This window comes from Ictalurus punctatus, chromosome 4 (genome assembly GCF_001660625.3).
Source record: "Ictalurus punctatus breed USDA103 chromosome 4, Coco_2.0, whole genome shotgun sequence".
NCBI classification, from domain to species: Eukaryota; Metazoa; Chordata; class Actinopteri; order Siluriformes; family Ictaluridae; genus Ictalurus; species Ictalurus punctatus.
This window is the reverse complement of record NC_071284.1, coordinates 6,970,001-6,995,388: the sequence shown is the minus strand read 5'-3', so window position 1 is coordinate 6,995,388 and position 25,388 is coordinate 6,970,001. Positions and strand designations below refer to the sequence as shown.

General features: G+C 37.9%; 1 protein-coding gene and 1 long non-coding RNA gene across 2 annotated transcripts in view; one reads left to right on the top strand and one right to left on the bottom strand.

The window, feature by feature from the left end:
* The first annotated feature begins 14,986 nt into the window (after nucleotides 1–14,986).
* On the top strand, nucleotides 14,987–24,535 carry pex16 (peroxisomal biogenesis factor 16). Its single transcript, XM_017465871.3, has 11 exons — nucleotides 14,987–15,236; nucleotides 15,526–15,561; nucleotides 17,069–17,145; nucleotides 18,668–18,801; nucleotides 18,889–18,989; nucleotides 19,840–19,914; nucleotides 21,007–21,156; nucleotides 21,629–21,701; nucleotides 21,785–21,907; nucleotides 23,508–23,572; nucleotides 23,671–24,535. Exons 1-11 carry the CDS (start codon nucleotides 15,110–15,112, stop codon nucleotides 23,727–23,729), a joined length of 1,020 nt encoding a protein of 339 aa, XP_017321360.1. The 5' UTR covers nucleotides 14,987–15,109; the 3' UTR covers nucleotides 23,730–24,535.
* Nucleotides 23,798–25,388, bottom strand: part of LOC108264396 (uncharacterized) — a 1,899-nt gene continuing 308 nt past the window's right edge. The window contains exons 1-2 of the long non-coding RNA XR_001812410.3: nucleotides 25,280–25,388; nucleotides 23,798–24,555 (exon numbers count right to left, since the gene is read on the bottom strand). The exon at nucleotides 25,280–25,388 is cut by the window's right edge and continues 308 nt beyond it. This is a non-coding gene — a long non-coding RNA (uncharacterized LOC108264396). The remainder of the gene's footprint in view (nucleotides 24,556–25,279) is intronic.

Genomic DNA, 25,388 nt, shown 5'->3' with positions numbered 1-25,388 from the left:
GGAAACTACTCTTCATTATTTCATCTCTCATAAATGTCCAGCCACATCAGGACCACTATCTTGTACACCACTATAAAGTAGCATTTTATTAATTTCACAGTTTTTTATACAGACATTTTACAAGGACACAATCCAAGTACGTGGAAGAGCAGTTGAAGCATCTCAATCTCAGTTTCGGATGAACCGTCTAACCCTCTATGACTGAACCTTAACTACTGAACTGCATCAGCTTGAGGAATGTATTAACCAAAGCACTATAGCTAAAAGTGGTTACACACAAATAGTAGCCAAGCACTTTCCTCTTTCCAGTTACAGCAGCCATGCCAGCTCTCATCTACAGCAGTTAATTATCCAAAGAGTAATAATGTTATCAAGCGTGTGTGAGAGCTACTCATCAAGGTGATTTATACACCCTACCTTTCTTTGTCTCGCTCTCTCTCTTTAAAAAACTACACACAATCACTTTCACAAAGTAGCTTTCACAGACTCTGCCCTGCCCGACACATAAATTCATGAAATCACTGGCTTTTTTGCTTAGAGACTGTTCATCTTCCTAACACTGCGGTTGTTTTGAAATATCGGGACATGAGACTGCATCACAGTGCAGCTTAATTCTCTGCACAAAATGACATCATGTCACATGGGTATAAAGTTTTGGTGTGATTTGTGTGATAAATACACAAAGTAGCCTGTTTATTAAGTATATAGATGTGTGTGTGTGTGTGTGTGTGTGTGTGTGTGTGTGTGTGTGTGTGTGTGTGTGTGTGTGTGTGCGTGTGTGTGTGTATGTGTGTGTGTGTGTATGTAAGTATGTATGTATGTATGTCTGGACACATGCCTTGGTTCTCATTTACCCTCATTAACGTTCATACAAGGAAGTCTTATGACATCCATGACAGTCTTTTAAGACTGTAAACTGAAAAGTGCCTTTTTGCTAATTGTCTTCATATATCTGTTTGAAAATGGCCATGACTCAGAGTTTTCCTGTTATTCTGATGCATTACAAATATGGAGAACTCTGAATGCGTAATGAAAATTTGAAGAGATTAAGGCACCCGCCAAATGCTAATGGATTCCTGGGAGTACAACTACACTCTTCAGTGTTGCTTGATGTGCTTCTAGATGTGTGTTCCTGAACTCCTTCTGTGATGACTTTTTTGAGCTGGAATTTTAAAAAGTTAAAAGTTTAGATGTTGATTTCCTGGAACAGTAAATTAACACTCCCAACTTAATGGTCCTAGAGAATCTTAGTCACTGAGAGACTCTATTTCATTATTGCACTTGTCTCCAAATGTTTTTTTTTTTTTTTTAAATTAAGGTAGGTGTGTAGGTTCTTGCTTAGCTTGTGCAAAATCAGTGTCTACATCATCAATTTACATTACATTGGCTGGTTATGTATAAAAATGGACAAAAAAAATGGTAGCTGCCATGTTGAAGTCGGAAACACTTTCTTACACAGCTCATAGTTTGGTGTCACTGTGGGTAGAAGGAGGTGCGTAAATGTCTGCCAGCAGTGTTGTAAAGGCAAATACAAGACATGTGGCCCAAAGTTTAAATCGTCTGACTGATCAGCTACATTTGGGGCAAGGGGGAAATTGTTTAAATGTCATTTCTGACCAATTTATTATCCTAAATAATGTCAAAGCAGTTTCAGACATCAACATTATCTGTATTAGGGTAAGTAAGCAGAATAACTGACAATTTAAACATACACAATATCCTGTATGTACACACACTATATCTATATTTGTACTGTGACAAATTTAGCAACAATAGTTACAGTATGATGTGTTTGTTTGTTTTTTGTGGGTGCCTCTGCTAAAAATATTCTGTTATTTCTCATCGTCTGTGAGCTAAAAGGTAATTTGGCAATTTTCTCGGCACTGTGCTGACTGAAAGTTGTTCACAATAAAGGAGAAAGTGAATCTCTTTCTGCAGCCCATGCTTTTTATAGTAACCACAAACTGTTACCCTTTAATTTGTGGGCAGCCAGGGCTCACCCATGTGCTGTGCGTGTTCTCCCTGTGACTGTGTCGATTTACTCCAGATCCTCCCACCTCCAAAAAACATGCCAGTTGGTGCATTGGCTACACTGGATTGTCCCTGTGTCTCAATGTGTGTGTGTGTGTGTGTGTGTGTGTGTGTGTGTGTGTGTGTGTGTGTGTGTGTGTGTGTGTGTGTGTGTGTGTGTGGTGCATCCAATCCAAGTTGTATTCCCACTTGATGTCCAGTTTATGTCGAGGGACTCTATGACTCTGACCAGGATGAAATGTTACTGCTGAAGGTGAATGAATGAATGATGTGAGTTTCTTCAGCTACACTGGTCTGACTTTGCTGTATGTTAAGTGTTAGTGGCTTTATTAGCCTCAGAACAAGCCAAACTTGGTTTAAGGGCGTCTGGGTTTTTAGCAGTTAATTTGGCTTCATGTGCTTTGTTTACTACATATTTAGAACTTTTCTGAATGGATAGAATCAGTGTTAATCCAGCTAATTCTATTCTGCATGCATTAGGCTACTTGTTGTTTTTCTTTTTAACTTTTAATATATTTCTTCAGAATTCAGCAATCAGGGACTCTACAGGATATTCACTACTAAGCATTTCTCAAATATCTCAGAGTGCAACACACATGATTACACTGTGAAAAAGTGTAAAAATTTCCACTCAATTTGACAGAAATTTCACTTTGCATAAATAGCTTTTAATTAAACTGAAGCAGTGATTTTTCAGGATAAAACAATCACGGTTTGTCCCTGACCTTTTGAGTACAGATGTTTCTGAGATTTGGCTTTCTTTTGAAAGATTCTGGTTTTGTTTTGTCCATGTTTTCCATGTCCATGTAAGGGACCAGTTCTGCCAGTATATAGAGCCGAACAGTGAAGTCAAATCCAGGAGGAAAAAAAAATTATTTGTGATTGTTAGTGATAATCAGGTCTATGCTCAGACATTTTAGGATGAATGACATTTAAAGTATCTTAATGATTATTAGCCAGTTAGAAAGCTGTTTTGTGAATAGGAACGTGATTAAACTGTGCAAAAAGAATTTAAAAAATTATTAGCCTGGTCTAATCATCTGATGCCTAATCATCTGTGCATGCATGTCAGGGTTATTGCACCACTAGTGTCACCCAAGAGCAATAAAGAGGATTCAATCGCATCTTGCAAAACAGACCTCAGACATCTGGAGGCGAGAAAACGGGATCATAACTGCACTCCTGGCACATATTTTTGCTCTTTGTACTTGAGAGCATGTAAAATTATTACACATGCCAACCAAAAGGGTACAACAGGTCGCTACAGTCTGAGGGCAAGGAAACAAATATAAGGATGAACTTCACCTGGTCCTTTTCCAATATTCAACTATCCAGTTTCAGTGAGTCTGTTCCCACTGTAGCGTCAGATTCCTGTTCTTGGCAAACAGAAGTGGAACCAGATATGGGCTACTGCTATTGTAGATCATCCACTTTAAGGTTTGATTTGTTTTGTTTTTTATGATGCTTTTATGCTCATTATGGTTGTAAAGAGTGGTTACTTGAGTTACCATAGTCTTCCTGTCAGCTCGAACCAGTCTGACAATTCTTCTCAGACCTCTTTCATCAACAAGGCATTTCCACCTGTCCCTGACTGGATGTTTTTTTGTTTGTTTGCTTGTTTGTTTGTTTGTTCATTTATTTTTTGCACCAATCTGTGTAAACTCTATAGAATATTGTGCATGAAAATTCAAGGAGATCAGTAGTTTCTGAAATACTCCAACCAGACCATCTGGCATCAACAATCATGCCACAATCAGTCACTGAGATCACATTTTTTCCCCATTCTGATGTTTCATGTGAACATTAAATGAAGCTCTTCACCTGTATTTGCATAACTTGCTGCGACATCATGCAATTATCAAATCAGTCATGCTAATATGATAATTGCATAAGTGTTCCTAATAAAGTGGTCGATGAGTGTATTTATTCCATTTACAATTTAAAAACATATCCTGAGGTCATATACATTGCCACCTTTCCCACCTTCTATAATTTGATAAAATAGTCTTATGTGCGGAGGCAGCGGGTAGCATTGCCACCTCACAGTTTGAATCCTGAGCTCAGGTTACTGTTTGGCTACTCTTACTTGCCTTTAGCTGTGAATGAGTGTGTGAATGTGTGTGTGCATGGTGCCTGGTGTCCCATCCAGGGTGTATGCCTCGTGTCCAGTGTTCCTGGGCTAGGCCCTGGATCCACCATGACCCTGAGGATGATAAAGCACTTATTAAAGGCTGAGGGCGCCTGGGGGGCCTCAACAATTTGGTGTGAAAAATAAATAAATACATGATTTTTTCTTTCTCACTCTCAGATAACCACACACACACACACACACAATCAATTCCTAATGTAATGTAATGTAAAGATGTAAGATGTAATTATTTTTTTTAAAAGGGGGGGGTATATTCAGAAGTCTGTATTTTTAAAGGCATCTTGTAAGAGGGGGGCCTCGGTCAAATGTTAATGCCATTTGGGGGGCCTTGCCCTGGAAAAGTTTGGGAACCCCTGAATTAAGTCACTCTGGATAAGGGCACCTTCCAAATGCCATGAATGTAAAGATGAATGAGTCTTGTGTGCCAAAAAACTTGAAGGTAACATATATTATAATAATAGAATAAAACATTATATTTGCTGGGATTCTGTGCTGTAGGCTACAGACATGATCCGTATTGAGGTCATTTGATAAATCTCTTTCTCAGGACACTGTTAGCAATGCCAAGATTAGATAATACTGCAGAAAACCTCTCCCACGTTACTGCTCACACAGATGCCACGCTAGTTTCTGGAGTTATATCTACTGTTAGAGATTGAGGATATTAATCTTGGGTGTGTTACAGCTGTGTGCAGTTCAGCAGGGTTGTGTTTCATCATGTCTGTCCTGATGCTATCAGCTGCACAATTGGTAATCAAATCTCACTGATATCTCACAATATATGAAACAATCTAACTAAATAAAGTAAGAGAAAATGAGAGGTAGTTTTTGTACCTACAGTGATACGATATCTGTTTCTTTTATTCATTAAAAAAATAAATGAATAAATAAAAATTTAAATCCTTTTGGTTACTAAGGTTGAGGTTAATATTAGTTTACCCCACAAGGTGAAATGATTCCACAACACAGGCATGTATTAAAGAATTTACTTTTAGGTTTTGAGCTTCAGGGGTATTACAGGCTAAAATATAACAAATAAAATCCACTTCCTTGTTACAGACAATTGAATTTCTGGAGGGAAAATATCTGAAAGACAACTTCCATACTGACATGGAAGGAAACATAAAATACAGTTGTGCTTAAAAGTTTGTGATTTATAGATTGTGAAATTTTCTATATTTCTGCATAAATGTGACCTAAAACATATTATACAACCCCAATTCTGAAAAAGTTGGGACAATGAGGAAAATGCATAGGAAAAAAGAATCACTTGAAAATTCAATTCACCCTGTACTATATTTAAAGCACATTATTTGATGTTTTAATTTGTGAATTTAATTTATTTTTAAAAACATACACTCAATTCAAATCTGATGATTGCAACACATGGTAGAGTCACTGTAGAGGTACTGTTATGGCTTGGGCTTGCTTGGTTGCTTCTGGAACAGGATCACTAATCTTTATTGATGTTGTAACTCATGATGGTAGCAGCAGAATGAATCCAGAAATTTTGTCTGGTAATTTACAGAGAAATGCATCCGAATTAATTGGGAGGAATTTTATCATGCAGCAAGACAATGATCCAAAAGCCACTGCCAACTCAACAAAGGACTTGTGGAAAAGTGGAGGGTTTTAGACCAAATCAATCACCAGACCTTAACCCAGTTAAGCATACATTTCACCTCCTGAAGAGGAGACCGAAGGGAGAAACCCCCTGAAACAAACAACAATTGAAACAGGCTGTGGTAAAAGCTTGGAAAAGCAACACAAATGAAGAAACCATCAATTTGGTGATGTCAATAAGTCATAGGCTTGATGTAGTTATTTGAAGCAAGGGATATGCAACCAAAAATTAAGTGTTGTTTATTTTAATTTACTTCAAGACTTATCTGTTCTGTTCCTATACTTTTGGTCACCTAAAAAATTGGGTAGTCTGATACAGAAGGCTGTATGTTTATGTTGTTTAACACATCTAGATTTAAATACCAGAAAATAAAAGCTCAAAAAGGTTAAAGGGTCTGCATTACTGATCAGAAGGTCAGGAGTTCAAGCCCCAGCTAGCTACCACTGTTGGGCCCTTGGGCGAGGTCCTTAACCCTCAATTGCTCAGTTGTATAAATTAGATAAACGTAAGGGTGTCTCCAAAATGCCATAAATTTAATTTAAGTGCATACCACAAACAAATGAATTTTGCCTTGTCATTCCAATAGTTTCAGAGGGGGCTGTATATAGTAATATATAATAAAATATATTACACTCACACTTACAGTTCCAATTATACTTTTTTATAAGGTCTAAACAAACATCATTAAAAAAAACACACAACTTAATAAATAATACTTATATATTGTACTTATATATGTAATGGACAGAATATATAAATATGCTGTCCATTACATCCTGGTGTGTTTTTTCTGCAAATGCACTCAGGATGCTCTTACTGCCACAGAAAATAGATTATATAAACAGCAGTGCTGTGAAATAGTGCGGATATTCTAATTGCTGTTTGAGTGATGAGTAATGTAGTCATGCTGTTAAACATTTAATTGTGGCATTTTCAATGAAATTTTACAGGAAGTTGCGCCTTTGCATGCAGTCTTAAAGGAAATTCTGTGGCACAGACACACAAAAGGAGCAGAGAAGCAGAGACTGGAACCCCGGCTTTAACAAACTGAATTTCCTGAACCTGAAACATTGTGGCCCTTGATTTATTAAATTTATCATTTATTTATTCATTCAAACATTCATTCATCTTCAGTAACTACTTTATTCTGGTCAGGGATTAGACCTTTATATTAGTAGTAATTAATATGCTGTTTATTATTCTTGCTCTGAAAAGTGAAACGTTCATTTAGAGAAAAAAAACTCTTCACCTGTTGGCTTCAAATACCTGCATGTCTTTATTTTAAGCCTTTCTTTTACCTGGATGTTCTATTCTCTGCCTGCCTCAATCTGTCCTACCTGCCACAGCAGCATAATGACTACTCAACTAATCAGACAGGTCCCACATGGACCTTTCTGTCTCTGTCTGAATGAACGCTCTCTGAAGGGAGGTGTGTGTCAGAGCCTTTCGGCCTCCAGCCCATCTCACTGCACCTCAGCCCAGGTGTTTGTGTTGGCTAACTTTCATTATGCCGAGATTGGCCAGGTGTACGTTTGCACGGGAGATTTCATTACCGTGAGATTGCTTTCTCAGCCGTATGTCACACACACCCAGCAACAGGGTATGTGCAGCTGACGCCATCCCCTCGATCCGCCTTGCTTTTCCATCTCCATTTCCACCGAGAAAGAGATCTGCATAAGGCATCGGTCTGCGAGAGAAGAGAAGCCGAGGCAGAGGACTGAGGAATTTTACTTTTCTTTCTTTATGTAAAATGCAGGGAATTCGGGCAGCCTGTGGAAAAGGTTTTAGCCTCTGGAGTATTTCTTTCAAATAAAATAAGGACAGATTCTAACTGATTAGCATATCATTTAGATGAAATCACCACAGAACCTGAATTGCTGCATTTCCCTTGGCTCTTCCAAAAGCACCATAATAAAAACTTTCAGCTCTCTTTCTTAGGTCCATCTGTTTATGTCTATGTAGATGTTTTCCTTTTGAGGTTCTGTTGAGGTTATCATTGACCACCTCACTGTTACATGTATTATTATTATTATTATTATTATTATTATTATTAATATCATTGCAATAAATGCTGTTTACGTCTGCTTCAGTTTCATTGTATCAGTCACGGTTTAACTGCTTCTGGACTAGTGTCTGAGGCTCTCCTGAGAAATAGCACCTCTTGGTTTGGTTGTGTCTCTTTCTGTTTTACCTGCATCACTCTGCATAGATTGGAATCTGCATTAAAGTGTGAGTCAAATAAATCAGTGTTACACATTTAACCAAGGCATCAACCAAGGCATGTTTGGCTTCTGAAGTTTGCTTCTTCAGTTTTGTACTGATGCTATGAGGCTAATGTAGGTAGATATCAGCTAACAGTGGCTGTGCTAACAATATTTTTTATTCTTAAAATATGCATCAACTGCCCTAATAAACCTGACTAAATACATATAATACATTTTCAACAAGCAGCAGCACAGCAGGTCCTCCCTGCTTTGTATCTATGTTAGCTATGCAAGTATCTATGTAAAACTAATCCAGTAATAACAGCCATCTTGAAAAACTAATGTGGTAATACAAGCAATTGAGAAAACTAAAGCACTAGTATTTGCCCCATCCTGATTTCTTCTGTTTTTGTGTATATCTCATACTAAATAGTTTCAAAAACAAAATCTAAAATAAAACAAAGGCAACTTGAGAAAACACAACATACAATTTTTAAATGATAATGTTATTTATTATAAGCAAAAAATTATCCAATATCAACTGGGCCTGTGTGAAAATTCCAGCCCTGTTCAATTAAATCAAATAAGTTGGTTAAAAGGTCTTACCCAGTAGCACAATATGCCAAAATTGAAAGAAATTCCAGAAATGATGAGGAAGAAGGTGAACCACAGTGAGAGCCATTATCTCCAAATGGAAAAACTCGGCACAGTAGTGAACCTTCCCAGAAGTGGCCGACCTTCAAATTCCTACAAGAGCACAGTAACTACTCGTCCAGGAAGTCACAAAAGACCCAAGGACAACATCAAAGGACCTACAGGCCTCTCCTGCATCAATAAAAATCACTGTTCATGACTCCACTATCAGAAAGACACTGGGCAAAAATGGCATCCATGGAAGAGTGGTGAGGTGAAAACCACTGCTAACCCAGAAGAACATTAAAGCTCATCTGAATTTTGCCAAAACACACCTTTATGATCTTCAAACCTCTTATTTCTTTCTAGAAATAAATTCCTGGATTAAACAAAATGATCTGCCAATAGAGACAATTTCAAGAATAAAATTAGTCTGTAATCTAGACCTATGTTGGAAGTGAAAATTATGGTGTACCTCTGTTTCTTCTCTCATCCCTTATCTCTCTATCCAGAGACACATACCAAAATTACAAAATATCAAAATGACATGTAGTTAATTATTAACTGTGGACAGTGGTTAATTATTTAGGGTGAAAGAGTAAACTTCAGGATTCCTGCCAATCAGAAGCCTCCCCAGTGTTTTGAGTGCTATATAAAGGAGATTCTCATCTGTCGGCACAGTACAGGACATTTTTAATGCAGTACTATGGCAACTGATGCTCATATACAGACAGAGAGAGAGGACATTTGAGCTTCAGGCCTATCCTAGAGCAATCTGGTGGGAATTTTCAGGCAATGACAGCAAAAAAAAAAACTTCACTGGAAATTGATTTAGATTTAGACTGTAATAGATGTATTATTAACAAGGCACTGTATTTACTGTACTGTAGCTTATACCACAGGGTTCTCGATTGATGGAGGTATTGATTAATTATCTATAATAATACGACTCAGACAATAGTTCTGTCAAATCACAAGTTTAAATGAATGTACTCATTCTAATACATTATGCTTTCTGTAGTTAATTCATAGGGAGTGTATGGCAGACACACCACATAAACTGATTAAAATTGTGTGTAACTGTTGAAGTAATCCTTGAGGAGATGTTTATTTAACGTTAGTGGAAGGAGTCTCCAGTGTCAGTGCTTTGTAACAATCAGAGATAATGCTGTAACTTTAAGTTTTCCAGCACAAGAAAGTCTTCAGGCTTTGCTGTTGCTCAGTAACATCCACCTGTCTATCTATCCATCCATTTTCCATACCGCTTATCCTACGCACAGGGGCCTGGAGCTTATCCCAAGGAACTAGGCAGAAGACACCGAGGGAACAAGGCAGGGGACACCATGAATGGGGTGCCACCTTTTCACAGGACACTAAACAAACCATCATGCAAACAAACTGTGTAACCACTAAGTCACCGTGCATGACAAGTATAAAAATGTAATAAATAAAAATCGATAGCATTGGCACATTTCTGTGGTATATGTGGAATAAAACACTTTAAGACTTTCTGTTATAGGAATATAATCATCCACTTTGAGTCCTCCACATCACACCACCCCATTGTTCATTATTTCGCTATAACAACATGCTCCATTGTGTTTAATTTATTACATAATATATACATCTCTCAGCCTGCATACTTACATATTAGTCATTTGATTCCCAAAGGGAAACTACCACAGACTGAATATTCTGGAGCGTGAGGATTTTTCTATGAATCAGCACTGGCATATGGTGTATGGTGTATGCGTACAGATTTCCAGCCAATTCTGACACACCACCCCTGACATAGTGCTGATTATGATTTACTATTATAGGACTGTCAGGGTGACTCCCAGCAACTCAGTAAATCAGATTGTATAGTATTTTTTGTTCCCTGACTCAGTGAGCATAATTTTATTCATTTATAACAAAGAAAATCTGATGCACTGTAGCTTTTAAAATGAGATTATGCCACGTATGAGTGTTATATACATCATTATATAAAGATTTGGGCTTGTGTTATGTAATGATGGTGGGTAGGATAGACACTGGTTTATCTTACTATAGCTCCAGTACAAAATTAAATAAGCAAATGTTGGTCAACAAACATACATTTGAGGGAAGGAGGAGGGTGTGCAAATTTCTTTTTTTTCCCCTCGAATCATTGCTTTAATGTACTGTGTGTTTATTACTTTTGTTTGTTATTCCTTTTCCTAAAATACACTTCCTTCCCATCTTAATGATCACTTGTAGCTGATGGATGACAGGAAATGCGATGCTCTTGAGACAGAGTTGTCATCAAACTGCTCTATTAGATCATAAGTGTCATTCCTCAGACTCGAGGCTGGCTGTAGATCCATCGGGGAAGGCCTGGTCTTACAGCTCCAAGGGTTTAAATTGACAAAATGAGATTTCTGACTGCTCTAATCTTCTCTCCTGGGATAATGCTTAGTCTATACTTACAATCCATCCTCGGCTGGTAATAATATTCTCGGGAAAAGCTCTGGTTAAAATGGAGGCTATTTTGCCTCTGGATTCTTATCTTTCACTATGTTTCTAAAAACTACCTTAAATTTGAAAGTATTCGCATCATTATGCATTTCTCTGCTTTCTAAGCTTTTCCCAAAGTGGAAGAGGTCGCTCTGTGTAAACACTATATGAGATGAGTTCTATAATCCTTTTTTATTACACTAAGTACTTTCTGTATAATCATTCCTGGTAGTATGACATGGCTATATTTATCATTTTTTAGCTCATCTCTTGTCTGTATACCATTTCAGATTAATGTTGTAATGATGTAATGTTCATTACTGTAGGTTAATGCTGGTTGCTAATCAGATTTAGAGGTCACTAAGCGGGCACGCACAAAGTATCAGACTAAAAAATATCCACTCGCCACTTGGTCCATGACAAATGAATAGGTCCACGCATGACTACCCAGTGTTTTCTATGTGTAATATTAGTCACTTTATGCCAAACAAGTACTGTGAAGTTCAACTAGAACACTACACAATATTCAATATAGGAATGTAACTAAATACAAATATGTTATTCAGAATGAACAGATGATGTGTTCTAAACAGATACAATTGTTTCTTACACCTTGGGTCCAGGAGAAATGTTATTTCATCTCACTTTTGTACTGCACACTGTATATCTCTGTGATGATAATAAAGATCTACTTGATTTAAAATACAGATCTGAATAGGACTCACGGGAGTTTTGTTTGCTTGTTTATTTGTTTTAGATAACTTGCGAGAAAGGTTTGCATGACTACAGGTGTGCAGTGAGACTGGGATCTCATGGAATGCCACAAAAAGTCACACGAGCAGGAGGTTTGCATAATTCATTTACAGCATTCATTCATTCATTCATTCATCCTTAGTAACTGCCTGGTCTGTGTCATGGTGGTTGAAATTAGGCTCGCAGTTTGTTAGGCCTACGTTTTCGGAAACAGAACCAATTCAATTCATTAGAAAATGTTAATAATATTATTATTATTAATAACTGCATGATTAACTGCGTGAGTGGGATTAAAAACAGTTAAAAACTAAAAACAGCTGCCACAGCCATCAATGGCCAGGAGCCATGGTAGCAAAATTGTCCATGCTGTCTGGGTGGGTGGGATGGCATATCTCTCTCCACTGTCAATCAGAGTGACACTAGCTAATCATGGGCATCTGTGAGCTTGTGCATGAGGAAGAGGTCAGATAGCATTCTCGTCCAAATGTGTTACGATGCTCTGTGATGGCACTGTCCTGTCTTAGAGGAGGCACGTGTTTGCCCTCCCCCTTTCTGATTGGTAGCTTGTATGATGGGGAGACCTGGCTGGTGGGTGGGGAAAAAAATATAAACTAAAATAAAATAACCTTTCAGTTTAGGTCACACCCCCTTCGTGTTTCAGTCCAAATATAAATCCATATTTTTATGAACAAATACACTAAACACACACAAACTAAATAGAAGCACTAAACCAATACAGATAGTGGCATTGTGTCACATCCTTATTTCATTATATGATGTACTGAAGAGAATGACTGCTCCAAATCCTTTTAAGTTTGAAGTTTATAATCTACAGGCTCAAAGTTGAAAGGCCTCCAATACTGTAGTAATTTGCATCAACAAAAATGACATTATTATTCTCAAATTTAATTCATTTTTCACTTGAGTTCACTGTAGGCTGATCTTCATCGCAATGGAGAACATTAAGACCTAATAGGCTATTAAGACCCATGGTGGTATTTTCTTGACTAAAACACTCAAAACCCACAAACTGCCATGAGGCATACTGAAATGCAGAGTTTCCTAAAATGCGCCATCAGCGAGTACATTCATCTCATGGCAAGGACATGTTTTTAAAGTTAGGTTTCCAACCTCTTGTGTTCATTAGCTATTACATTAAATATTAAAGTGGGCTTATCGGGAGGAAGCAGAAACTGATTTGCTTCTACAGCACAACAAATCCATGAATTGGTCAAGCAGGACCAGAAGAAAAGGCACAACTGCTGTGTTCTGGCGTATAAATAAATAAATAAATAAATAAATAAATAAATAAATAAATAAATAAAACACAGCCACAGCAACTTGTTTTTAAACCTAGAGAAATCAATTCCAGGACAAACATCTGCTGTTTGCTTAATCCCAGTCTCAGCTGTCCCATTGACAAGCAGATTTCAAAAGAATTATCCTACTGTTTAGGGGTAAAGTGGTCTTTATAAAATACCATTCAGTGAATATAGCCTACCTAGCCTGGCTATTTTTAACCAGGCGTCTTCCCTAAAAGAGAGAGGATTTTATGTTGGCGTAAGGTTTTCCAAAGTTTCCTATTTTTACATCTACAATTGTGTGCAAATTATAACACACTTAACACTGTAAAAGCTAACTGCATATTTTATAGGGTGCTCCGATATGAAGGAAATATTTGAGACCATAACTCAAATATTATAACATGAATCTCTTAATTATATACAATGCTCACTTAAATAGAGAATGGACATTTTATAACTGAGAAAGTGTAGCACATTTTTAAGTTAGACAGATTTTGTTAATAATTTGTTTAAAAAAATAATAAAAATTTGATTTGAGACATCTCTATGCTGTGCCTCAAATTCTGTGACAATACTAAATGCTAAACATGTAGATGATTGTTTTAGGTTAATGCACCATTATCAATAATAATAAAAAATCTAATATTAATCAAGTAGCTAAGCTAACAAATATAGGTTTGTTCACAAGAAGACTGTTAAATTTAAGGGAAATTGCTTTGGGGGCTAATTATGCTAACACTGTTTGCTATGCTGCATATATTATTTATTGGAATTTACAGTTCATTAAAAATGCCAGTTTTGAGAGAAACTGTTAAAAACTTTTATATAACAGCTTGAGACAGCAGCCAGTACAAACACTTCCTAAAACATCACTGAAGCTATATTCCTACTGTATGTAATTTCTCAGGGTGGCAACTGTAATAAGACATCTCTTCTGTGATAATACTCTTGCATCTGGACAGTTAAGATTTGATGGGGAGGAGTGTAAGACTGAAAGACTGAAGGAAAGAAAGGAGTGACTGTATATTCATTCAATCATCTTCATTAATTTCCTTATCCTGGTCAGCGTCATGGTGGATCCCATATCGCAGGAACACTGGGAATGAGGTAAAGAAACATCCACCTGTTGAAAACAAAAACAATAGAAACCCTCATAGAATTTGTAATGGTTTTAATGGTTATAATGAGAATTGTACTGGTTTAAATGGAAATTGTAATGGTCCCTGTGGGTCTCTTGTTGTCTCATGTTATGTCTAGTGGAGCTGATGGTTTGTACTGGTATTTGTAGTGGAAACCAGTATAATTTCTGTGATGGTTTCTTTTCTTTTTTTCAGCAGGGCCCGAATGGGATGCCAGTCCAAAGTATGTAAAGGTATTAAATACACACAGTTGCACACTCATTCACAGGGCCAATTTAGTGAAGCCAGTCCACCTACTGGCATGTTTTTAGGAGATGGGAGGAAACTGGAGAACCCGGAGGAAACCCATACATGTGAACATGGGAATGTGTGAATACAGTAACCCTGGAGCTGTGAGAAGGCAAGGAAACTTTCTAATCTACCCTGTAAGTGTGTTTACTAAGTTGTTAACCTTTTTTCACTGGTAATACCAATTTTGTGTTTTTTTTATGTAATTTTTCCAAAACTAAATTACAAAAAATAGTACATATTTTTTTATTTCTTAATGTTAACAGACTAGTCAGTTATGCATACTCGAAAAGTCTAGAATAGTCCATAAGTGCGGTTTGGGCCACAGCTCTGCTTCAAACGAATATATGGTGCGCGGCCCCTTTAAATTCCTCTCCACCTTCAACAGGAAGTTGTCACGCTGTTGCCGGAAGCGCATTGCTTTGCGGAAGTGCCATTCACATTCTGTTGCGTGTTTTTTAATTAATGGTTTTTTCCCCTTGTGTTGTTGCGCTAATTATCCTGCACAGATGTCTAGACTTTATTTAGAGAAGATTGCACATCTTTATGACCGCTACCGGGATTATGTGACCCGGAACCCGGGTGTTACGGCGCAGTTGGAGAGCGCAGTGCGGACTCTCTCTTATCTAATAGCAGGTCAGAGGCTTCGAGGAAGTGAAAGTAAAAATGGTGTTAAAATGTTTGGTGAAGCCTGGAAGCCAAGTTGTCATGTTTCAGTGCAGGATTTTAGTCCTAAAGACTGGATGTGTCATCATTTTTGCGTACTAGTTGCCCAGGACACCTGCTCAATTATGGGACGCGTCCCAATCCGCAAACTATGTAACAATTTGTCACTAAGTAATCTGCGGTTTGGGACGCAGGCAATAACTTTAAAGCATGATGACATGGATGGAAAACTTTTCTAACTTCTGTTTTCCTGTTACAGGACGCTTTTCAGACTCTCATGAACTTTCAGAGCTGGGTAAGATTCACTTCTATAAACATTATATGATTAGTGTTCACTGTGAGGAAGTGACTTAGAGGTTAGGACGTTTTCCTCTCACCTCTGGGGTTGGGGTTGGGGTTGGGGTTCGAATCCCACCTCTGCTCTGTGTGTGTGCAGCTTGCATGCTCTGGTTTCCTCCCCCAGGCCAAAGACATGAATTGTAGGCTGATTGGCATTTCCAAATTGTCTGGTGTGTGTGTGTGTGTGTGTGTGTGTGTGTGTGTGTGTGTGTGAGTGAGTGAACTGTGTGAATGTGTGTTTGATTGTGCCCTGTGATGGGTTGGCACCCCGTCCAGGGTGTCCCCAATTTCCTGGGATAGGCTTCAGGTTCCCCCACAATGCTGTGTGGGATAGGAGGTACATTAGTTCCTTGCATGATGTAGTAAAACTAGTGTTTTCCCTATTCTTACACACCTGATGAACTGATTACACATTTGCTAAATCTGATTAATTCATATTAAATTTAAAAAAATACCATATTAATAATATTTAGGGGTTTTTTTTTGTATTGGTCTTTGCTATGCTGCAAGGCAAAACATGCAAATGCCGTGTAAAATGTGCTCTTGGGCAAAAGTATGCTCCAGGTGAGAGATTCTGGTGAGTTTTTATGAATTTTATGAACATACAGTTTATTAGTTGATTATCCACGTGTATTACTTGACAAGTTAATCATCTTTTAATTGGATTCAACAAGGCTTAACAAATGAAAACTGCTATTTGGCATTTGTGTTTGTTTGTTGTTTTTTTTCAATAATATAATGCAAAACAAATCGGTGAGGAACAACTTAACATTAACATGTTGTTACACCTCCGGACTTCCTCCTTTAGGGCTAATTTAATTGCACATCATGTTTGATGTAGAAATCTAATTACAATGCAATGTTTTGTCCTTATCCTGCAGTTTTAATTAAAGTGTCTAGACAGTTGAATAATTAACCCAATGAGCAGACTTCATGTGTGGTCACGACACACAATCTGTAGGAAGAGCGAAAGTCTGCTGTATTCTGTAGACTTTGCTTAACTTAAGGGCTGATAAACACGAACGACAAAAAAAAAAAAAAAAATCAGCAAGGCTCTGTGAATGACAGAACAACTGCCGGAAGCTGAAATCATGTTCCTGTGCATATTTGTGGTGATTAACTAAAAAATGTGTGTTTGATGTAACCGTATAAGCTTGTGGATGATTTTCTGGCATCCTGAACATTAACCAGCTTTCACAAAGCTCATTCACAAGGCGACTTGTTTTTGGAAATAAACATTACAACTAGTGCTTTAATGCTGCGAGGCCAGACGTAATATACAATTGTAAGCAAATTTCTTTTTTCTAATGCACTGTAAGGCAATCATGCAGTCAGGAACACATGGTAATTCGAGGATGAGTTGAATACGGTGTGTAAAAACTGGGAAACACTAACATGTTAAGAAATCGAATGGTGTCAATGCCTCGTTTTGCCCTGAATACTTTGCCTATTTTGTTTTGCAGTGTATTCAGCATCAAATCTGCTGGTGTTGCTGAATGATGACATTCTTAGGAAGGCTGTCTCCAAGACTCTGCCTGTGGTAATTTCCTGTGGATGTTCTTGCTCTGTCTCATCCCACTTTCTGTCTGTCTTTCTCCATTTCTTTCTTGCATTCTTTCTTTCTTTTTTTTTTTTCCATGGCAGTCAGTCCACTTATATAAGCCACTGATAGAAAGAAGTGGGCCTGTGTGTTGTTGGCATAGTAACGCATATAAAGTTGTTTGGAGATGAGTTGAACATTGAGAGTCGACCGGGAACATGGTGTCCTCTGCTCAAGAAGCAGAACAGTGGGAAAATCAATCAAGCTCATCATTGACTACATTTTGCCCTGTGTAGTATATAGACAGTGTAGTGTTTGCATTATGATAGGCTAATCCCCAAAAACAAAATGATGCCAAATATAGTAAACAGAAGCTAAGATGTGCAGTCTCTATGCCTGTGAAGGAGGTCTGGCCTCTGAGTCCGTCAATCCTAATGAAGGATCCATGGCCTGTGTGCCTGTCAGGCCTATTATAGGAGATTTGGCCTCAGTGCCTTTCATGCCTGTCAGTTGCAGTAAATGGGGTGTCGCCTCTGATCTGTCAATCCTAGTAAAGGAGGTGTGGCCCCTGTGCCTGTCAAGCCCAGTGAAAGGGCATGGCCTCAGTGCTAATATGCCGAACCTCTTTCACAAAAATTTGTAAAGTAAAGCTCTGGCCTCTTCCTGCTAGTCACAGTAAATAAGGCATGGAGTTTGTGCCTGTCATTCTTTATTATCCTATGTGAACAAAAAAATACATAATAACTGAGAATCCAAATAAACTATCCCTGTAGCCATCAACTTGCAAAGAGACCTATTATATTGCAGTGTCCTTGTAATGTAGTGCCTCGTTGTATCTCTCTCTCTCTCTCTCTCTCTCTCTCTCACACACTCATTTAAGTGTGTTGATTTCTGCCTGCTACATTTTTTTTTTTCCCCACTGTGTATTTCAGAAAATACTAGAATCAAAAGCAGCCCAATCGTATTGTATTACAATAACATTGTCACATATCGCAATATATCTCACCACATCAAAAGATCTCTAAAATGCATAATACTGTATTGCTGCCTGTATTCTCCATCTTTGGCTTAAGTTCGAGTCCCACCACACTGTATTTCTGTACACCAATTGAGTCTAATACTGAAAAATGTGTGTCGGAGCCACGTATCCAGAGACCTCTTTATTTCTTCATTTGTGCTAGAGCGACATATTTATCATTGAGTTTTCCAACCTTGGTGTTCAGAAATAAACACATTTACAGACTGAGGCACTTTCAGTGGTGCAATAAATGCGACACTCAGCCTGGGGCGCAGGGGAAACGAGATGGAATTCATGACCTTCGACTTCTTTCACACTGGCCTTAATGGAGCTCCGTAGAGAAAGCTTGAACTTATATTGAGTTTATGGTGGCATTTGAAAATACTCTGTATCAGCACTTTTGACCTACACAAAAGCAGCTCACAGTCGTGTGTGTGTGTGTGTGTGTGTGTGTGTGTGTGTGTGTGTGTGTGTGTGTGTTTGTGTGTGTGTGTGTTGCGATAGTCTCTCTCTCAGCAGAGGCTGCTAACTTGGCTTTCTGTCCTGGAGTGTGTGGAGGTCTTCACTGAGATGGGAGCCGCTAAGCTGTGGAGAGAAACCGGGCGCTGGTTGGTCGTCGTCCTCATTCAGATTGCAAAGTAAGACTCTAAGCGCAGCACTCTGGATTGCATGATTGATAACACCACCGCTGAAATCATCATTCTCCACTTCCTCTACGTCCGCAGAGCTATCCTGCGCATCCTGCTGCTCTTCTGGTATAAATCAGGCATCCAGACATCACCTCCCATAATCCCTCTGGATAGAGACACACAGCTCTACAGCAGAGGTAAGAGTGCATATCAGTAAAGGGTGACAGAAATTTTTCGTCCTCTCTCATCATAATTTTTCCAAACTGCTTCACGTTGTTAGAGCGTGTAATAGTTTTGTGGTCTACAAAATTTAAATGCATGCCGAGTGGCATGGTGCTGCTTTTTTTTTTTCATGTTCTCCCTGTGACCACGTGGGTGTCCTCCAGGTTTTCCAGTTTCCACCAACGTCCCAAAAACATGCCAGTGTGACTTGAGTGTGCTGAATTTCCCCTATGTGTGAATGAGTGAATGAATGTCTGCGCATGGAGCACTGTGATAGATTGGTATCGCCATTCAGCCCGTGTCCTGTCAGCAAAATGTAGCCTAATGTCAGAAATAATTATTTAAATGTTCATGCTTGTAATAAATCTTTTTGGCCTGCCAGCACAAGTGAATTTAAAGTAATGCTTGCATTCAGAGTATAAGGTGTGTGTGCGCGCGTTTAGGAGTGCACATCCGGAGACTCATTGTCAGACAGTGTTTGATAACTAGAATACCCTCCCCCCTCTCCCTCGCTCTCTTTGCCAGTATCAGCCAGAGGAGGATGTCCTCCAAGAGAGTTTTTTTTTTTTATTTTATTTTTCTTATTTTATTTTTATACCACACTGTGGTATTGACTTTGGTATCGAGTATCATGTACTTTTGGTGGTATCGGTACCGACTACTAGATTTTTGGTATCGTGACATCCCTACTGTAGAGGCTGTACTCCAGTGTTCTCGGGACAGGCTCCAGATTCACCACGATAAAGCAGTTAGTGAAGATCTATGAATGAAAATTGATTAATGTATAAAAGGTGTGGTGTCTTACATACAACTCTCCCTAATTAGATCAGGGCAGCATGGAGGAAGACGTCACATTCGTCGGCCAGCGCTCAGGGAGAGTGGTGAGACCTTTGAGAAGTGGTAAGAAGTTGTAATATTTCTATCACAGCACAGCTGTAGTGTATTTTAAATTGAACAGGAAGTTAAGCTTCTACAGGAGGCATGCTGTTTAATCCACTAATCTGCTTAACTACCTGATCCATGCCACCAAATCAGACATGGGAGACAAATCAGGTATTACAGATGCTGCCTCTGTGTTCATTTATGCTTTATGCTTTATATATACACAGGCTTGGGGGGTAACGGAATACATGTAACGGCGTTATATATTCAGGAGACAAAATATAATCTGTTAATCAGATAATCCGTTACAGTTACGTTAAAAAAAAAAAAAAAGTAATCAGATTACAGGTACATTTTTGAAAAAAAAAATGGGAATACTCTCAGGATTTTTTTTTTTTTCATTTAAAACCAAAGAAATGAATCTTTTGACAAAACGCAATATAGCAGCTCTTTTTCACACTTAAAAAAAGTGTCCGGCCGGGATTTCTAAATTTGTCCAGGATTCGGCTTTAGTTTCATTATGATGTGCTTATGGTCTAATACTGCATCATGTGTGTGCATGTTTGCATTGCTTTAACCCCTCTCTGTAATTCCCACCTTCTCGCACACCCATTGGTTGAATCTAAAAGGCTTGCAGCAACTATTGGCCAAATTCCTGCCTCTCAACCATCAGCCTGCTCTCAGCGGAAAAAAAAAAAGTCGAATTAACAAGAGACTGTCATAATCGACAGAGCTAAAACCGCTTTAAAAGTCCTGTGTATATTTCTGAAGAGTCCACATGCTGTAATTTTCAATGTATTTTGCAAACTTGTAAGGATAAAGTTGTGGCCAAACCTATAAGTGCCTATAGACTCATATTAATTTTAAAAATGCAAATTAGAAGTCAAACTGTTATTTAAAATCTAACTCTTAAATATAATCTTAAAATGCAGCATGTTGTCATGTGCAGTACAGATCAGGCAGTGTTTTAAAATGTAACAAGATGCACCACAAATTGGGCAGGTGACACAGGTTGGGTAATGACCCTGACCAGTGCTGCTGTCTGTGCATGTTTATCTGTGTATTTCAGTGCTTTGAACTAACAGAAGAACCTCTATTTTCTTCCTTCAGCATCTTCACTGCAGAGTCGACTGTGGGGTAATCCTCACAGAGAGAGAAAGCTCAGGGAGCAGGAGGAGGACCTACAGGCAAGCCCCACCCCTTTGGGCCTGCAGGAGACTATTGCAGAATCACTGTACATTGCTCGACCCATAGTGCACTGTATCCTAATGCAAGCCGATCAGTGAACAACAATGAAAATAAGGTTTGATTACACAGGGACTTGTACGGCTGCTCATTTGAGTTTTCCGATACGTGAAAGTCTTCAGGGTGAAAATGCAAGGATAACAGGATAACAGGAATTAACTGGTTTTGTGGTAAATATTAACAGATGAAAAGAATGATGTATCATTCTTCAATAAGTAAAAATTTTTTTTACTGTTGGCAAATTGCTATGGTGTAAGAGTAACAGCACACCCCAAGCGTTTCCCTTACTTAATGGTATAGAAGCAGTGCAAGAATTAATTATTTCATTTATTTCTTTTTAGGGAAACTGTGAGAATGTGGTCTTGTTAGACTTAAGTTAATTAAAAATAAATAAATAAACGGATTCTGATTTTGACCTGTTTTTGCTGTTGTATCCAGAAATATTCACTTGTATTAAGGTATTTTCCTTAATGCTGTACACTCTCAGTGACCGCTCTAGGACTTTGTGGCAGACAATCCTGGAAGCCGTGGCTCATCTCTGGCATCTTGGAGATAACAAGGTAAAGACAGCATCTATTCTCGTTCTGTCTGTCTGTTAGACCAGATATGTCAGTTTATAAATCAATGTTTTGTTTGTGGACAGTTTCAGTTTGTTGTCTGACACGATGAAGACGCTGAACCGCAGAGAGAGGGCCGAGATGAGGAGACGAGCCTTCCTCCTGCTATACTATCTTCTCCGCTCACCTTTCTACGACAGATATTCCAAGTAAGTGTTCGATTAAAGTTTATAATCTAGTTTATCTTTTGCTTGAAAAGCAAAATTTATTACATTACACTTGCATCGTTAAATCTGTTTAATGAATTAAAACAAGTCCGAGTAGTATGCAGGAATGATGCTTTCCTAAAACACCAGTGTAAATAGCATACTTGTGTGAATTATCCAGTAGGCGGCGATATTATAGCCGTACGTTATTAAGCAGTAGACATGTAAGCGCATACTTTTTATTTTTTATTAAGGCACACGGACTAACATAAACAAAATGCCTCCTGTTTTGTATCTGGCTATACATATTTTCATCATATGAACTTTTTTTAATCATGTTTTAGTAATAATTCTGAAAAGCCTGATGACTATGGGTTCAACCATTAATGCAGTAGGAATGGATAAATAAATAAATAAGAGCCAGTAAGAACATTATAAATCACGTTCCTTAACATGGATGGTAACACCTCCTGAAAAAGAATGCTTTCAGGCCCTTTTTTGATTATTTTCATGCCCCTGAGTATGGCTTAGCGCTGCACTTGGACAGTGATTGCCTTTCAGTGGGGCAGGACTTCAATCTACTTAAAGATTAAAGATTAAGCTCCTTGACATTCACAATCCATCTGTTGATCAAAGAAAGAAGCCAAAAAGGAGAAATTAGTCATTTAACACGAGTAAAATAAACACTGTTGAGTAGAATTTAGTCTTTTTGTCTGTTTTCTCATTTTTACTGTTAAGCTTGTTGTAACTGGCTATTGGGTACGCTAACTTTAATTTACTGGCAACTTAACAGTAGGCTAAAGGTCTGCAATGCTATAAAGCACATGAAACAGTGAGATGCTCTGTATTCTTTCACTCCAACAACCAACCATATGCTCGTTATCAAAACATTCATGTTTATGTTCATCTAAACCCGTCTTTGACTGGAAACTGAAAACGTGATTAACGTGGGTTTTTTTTTTTGTTAGGCAGCTGGCTGAAGTGCTTGGGATCATTGCATGTGTTGTGTAGTGACTGATTCTATTTGAGATGTTTTTGAAGTGCTGGAAATTTGGCTGATCCAAAAGCTGTGTTATTTTTCCTCTTGTGTATCACCTAGACAACATTTTTGGAATCACATTAATTTCTGGGGAAAAACAGTAAAATATAAATACAACACAGAGAAATATTAATGTATGTATTAAACCTGATTAATGAAGAATTAATGAATTAACATTCTTGTTGTTGTAAATGAGTCTACCAAAAAAAAAAAAAGGTTGAGGAAACTGATAGTTTGCTAAATTATTGACAAGTTAACATAAGTGTAGTTGCATAAGAATTCACCCATTTTTAATTCAAAATTACATTTAAATTTATTGTAATTGGCACTAAATTAGCCAAGAGTAACGTTCTGCATGATGCTACCATGACCATGCTTCACTGTGGTGGTGGTGGTGTTTTCAAGGTGATGAGCAGTGTTGGGTTTTGACCAAATGTAGTGCTTTGTTTCAAAGCCATAATTCAATTCTGGTCTCATCAGACCAGAGAACTGTTTACCAAATGCCTTTTGGGAAACTCTTTATTAAGGCAGTGTTTGTTTGATCTTATTTCTCCACAACCACAGAGCAAAGATCCTCTTCCTTCTCCGGTTTTTAGCCGATTACATTCCTGGAGTAGGTTTAGTTGCACGTAAGTGAGATATATATATTTCCATATCCTGCTTTAGAATGTCATGTTTACTTGCTACTCTGCAATGGCATCATCATGTCTGCTTCCTGTCTGCTCAGGTCCATTGATGGAATACTTGCCCATTTGGCAGAAGATCTACTTTTATAACTGGGGCTGAGACATGCTGAAAAGGTCATGCAGACCTGTACACATAAAGGACTCAAAGTGCTTACATCTGCTGCAGAACCACATGAACACACGCACACGAGAACATCCTGCGACAATCTGAGTTGAAGATGAGTTGTAGATGAAGTAGAAGTGCTATGACATCGCACATTATTTCAGTTTTTTAGCTAGCATGATTGAGTTATGATTGTTTGGTCATAAAATGGACCATTAATAATCCAGTCCAGGAAGTCACTGTTTGCTTTATTTTGCTTCATTTTGGTTTGTTTTTATGCATCTTTTATTTTATTACTTTGTATTGTACAATTAATCAAATCTCTCAGTGCCACATTTTACACTACTTTGTTCATGTAATGTTTGCTTATGATGACGCAAATATATTCTGTTCAAATTTTTTTAAGAGATAATGGTTTCACGCAACAAGGCAGTGATTCTACCTGACTCGCTGAGCTTGAGTCATTATTGCTGTTGAGATATTGTGTTTAAAGCTGTAAGACCTTTTCAGAGGACATCCTGTCTTTCTCGACGCCCTTTACTTCAAACCAGCATTATAAGCAGTGAACTGATGAATGTCCTCTGTTTTTCACTGTGAACTAACTAAAAGCTTGTATTGGTAATTGAGTAAAACTGACTTTTGTGTAATGGCTGTAAATGATCTATGTGATTATAAATATTCATGATTTTATTAAAGGCATCTGGGGGAAAAAAGAAGACCAGAAATCCAATGTGAGAAAGGGATTATGGATTTTCTACTCACCGTTCTGCATTTAATAAATCAGCCAGCGATGGAAAAAGCAATTTACTCCTTCAGTTTTTTCCTTTCAAAACAGATGGAGATCAGAAGGTTCATTTCATCATAATGGCGTATTAAAACACAATGAGGAAGGATCCCATGAGTGCATGCTCAAAAACAGTCTATAACTCAAAGCCTAATTTAAAATTACTGTCTTTGCACTAAATAAAATAAGATGTCTCTTTCACACACGAGTAAACATGAAATCGCTTTCTCTCTGACAGAATGAATCTTCATGCAGTAAAATCACTGACCATGGACATCCAGGACCGGTGTCTTTCTATGAAGTCCTCTAACTTTATTGAATAACTTTTTACATTTGCATTCGCAAAAAATATCGAAATTAAAATGTTTAATGGATTTGTTTAGGTTTGTTTTCATAAATGGTCTCCTCCATAAAGTAGCTAAGAATGAATGCTGTTTATTTGAAGATCATGTGTTTTTCTTCTTTCTCGTTGTATATATTTGTTTCTTGAAAAGCTTACGTTCAATACTTTGTACAATACAAATTTAATTCCATAGCCTTCTGGTATAAAAACTGTTCTGAGCGAAAACAGAAATGGGGAGCCAATAAAGTCACCTGTATGGCAGCAAAGAATTCCTATTGACGGCCCTGAATTTAATATCTATCTCTTTTCTTCCATTAAAAAGCACTTTTTAAAATCCTTATTCTTAACTAACTGTAATGGTTATTTGATTCTTTGTACTCATTGTACTTGTCCTGTTCCAAAATGAAGGTGATTTCTTACTTTCTAAAAGTCGTTCTCCACAGCTTTCTCAACATTTTCAGCTTCAAGCACTGAGGTTTTTTTTTTTCCCCCAGTAATTTTCTGTCACGATGTCTATGAAAAATACTGT

Bases quoted from the DNA above. Each gene is read 5' to 3' on its own strand.
- pex16 (XM_017465871.3), top strand. From the start codon at position 15,110: ATGTCTAGACTTTATTTAGAGAAGATTGCACATCTTTATGACCGCTAC. The intron at 15,562-17,068 runs GTAAGATTCACT...TTTGTTTTGCAG, and splicing joins TCATGAACTTTCAGAGCTGG to TGTATTCAGCATCAAATCTG. The intron at 19,915-21,006 runs GTAAGAAGTTGT...TTCTTCCTTCAG, and splicing joins GGTGAGACCTTTGAGAAGTG to CATCTTCACTGCAGAGTCGA.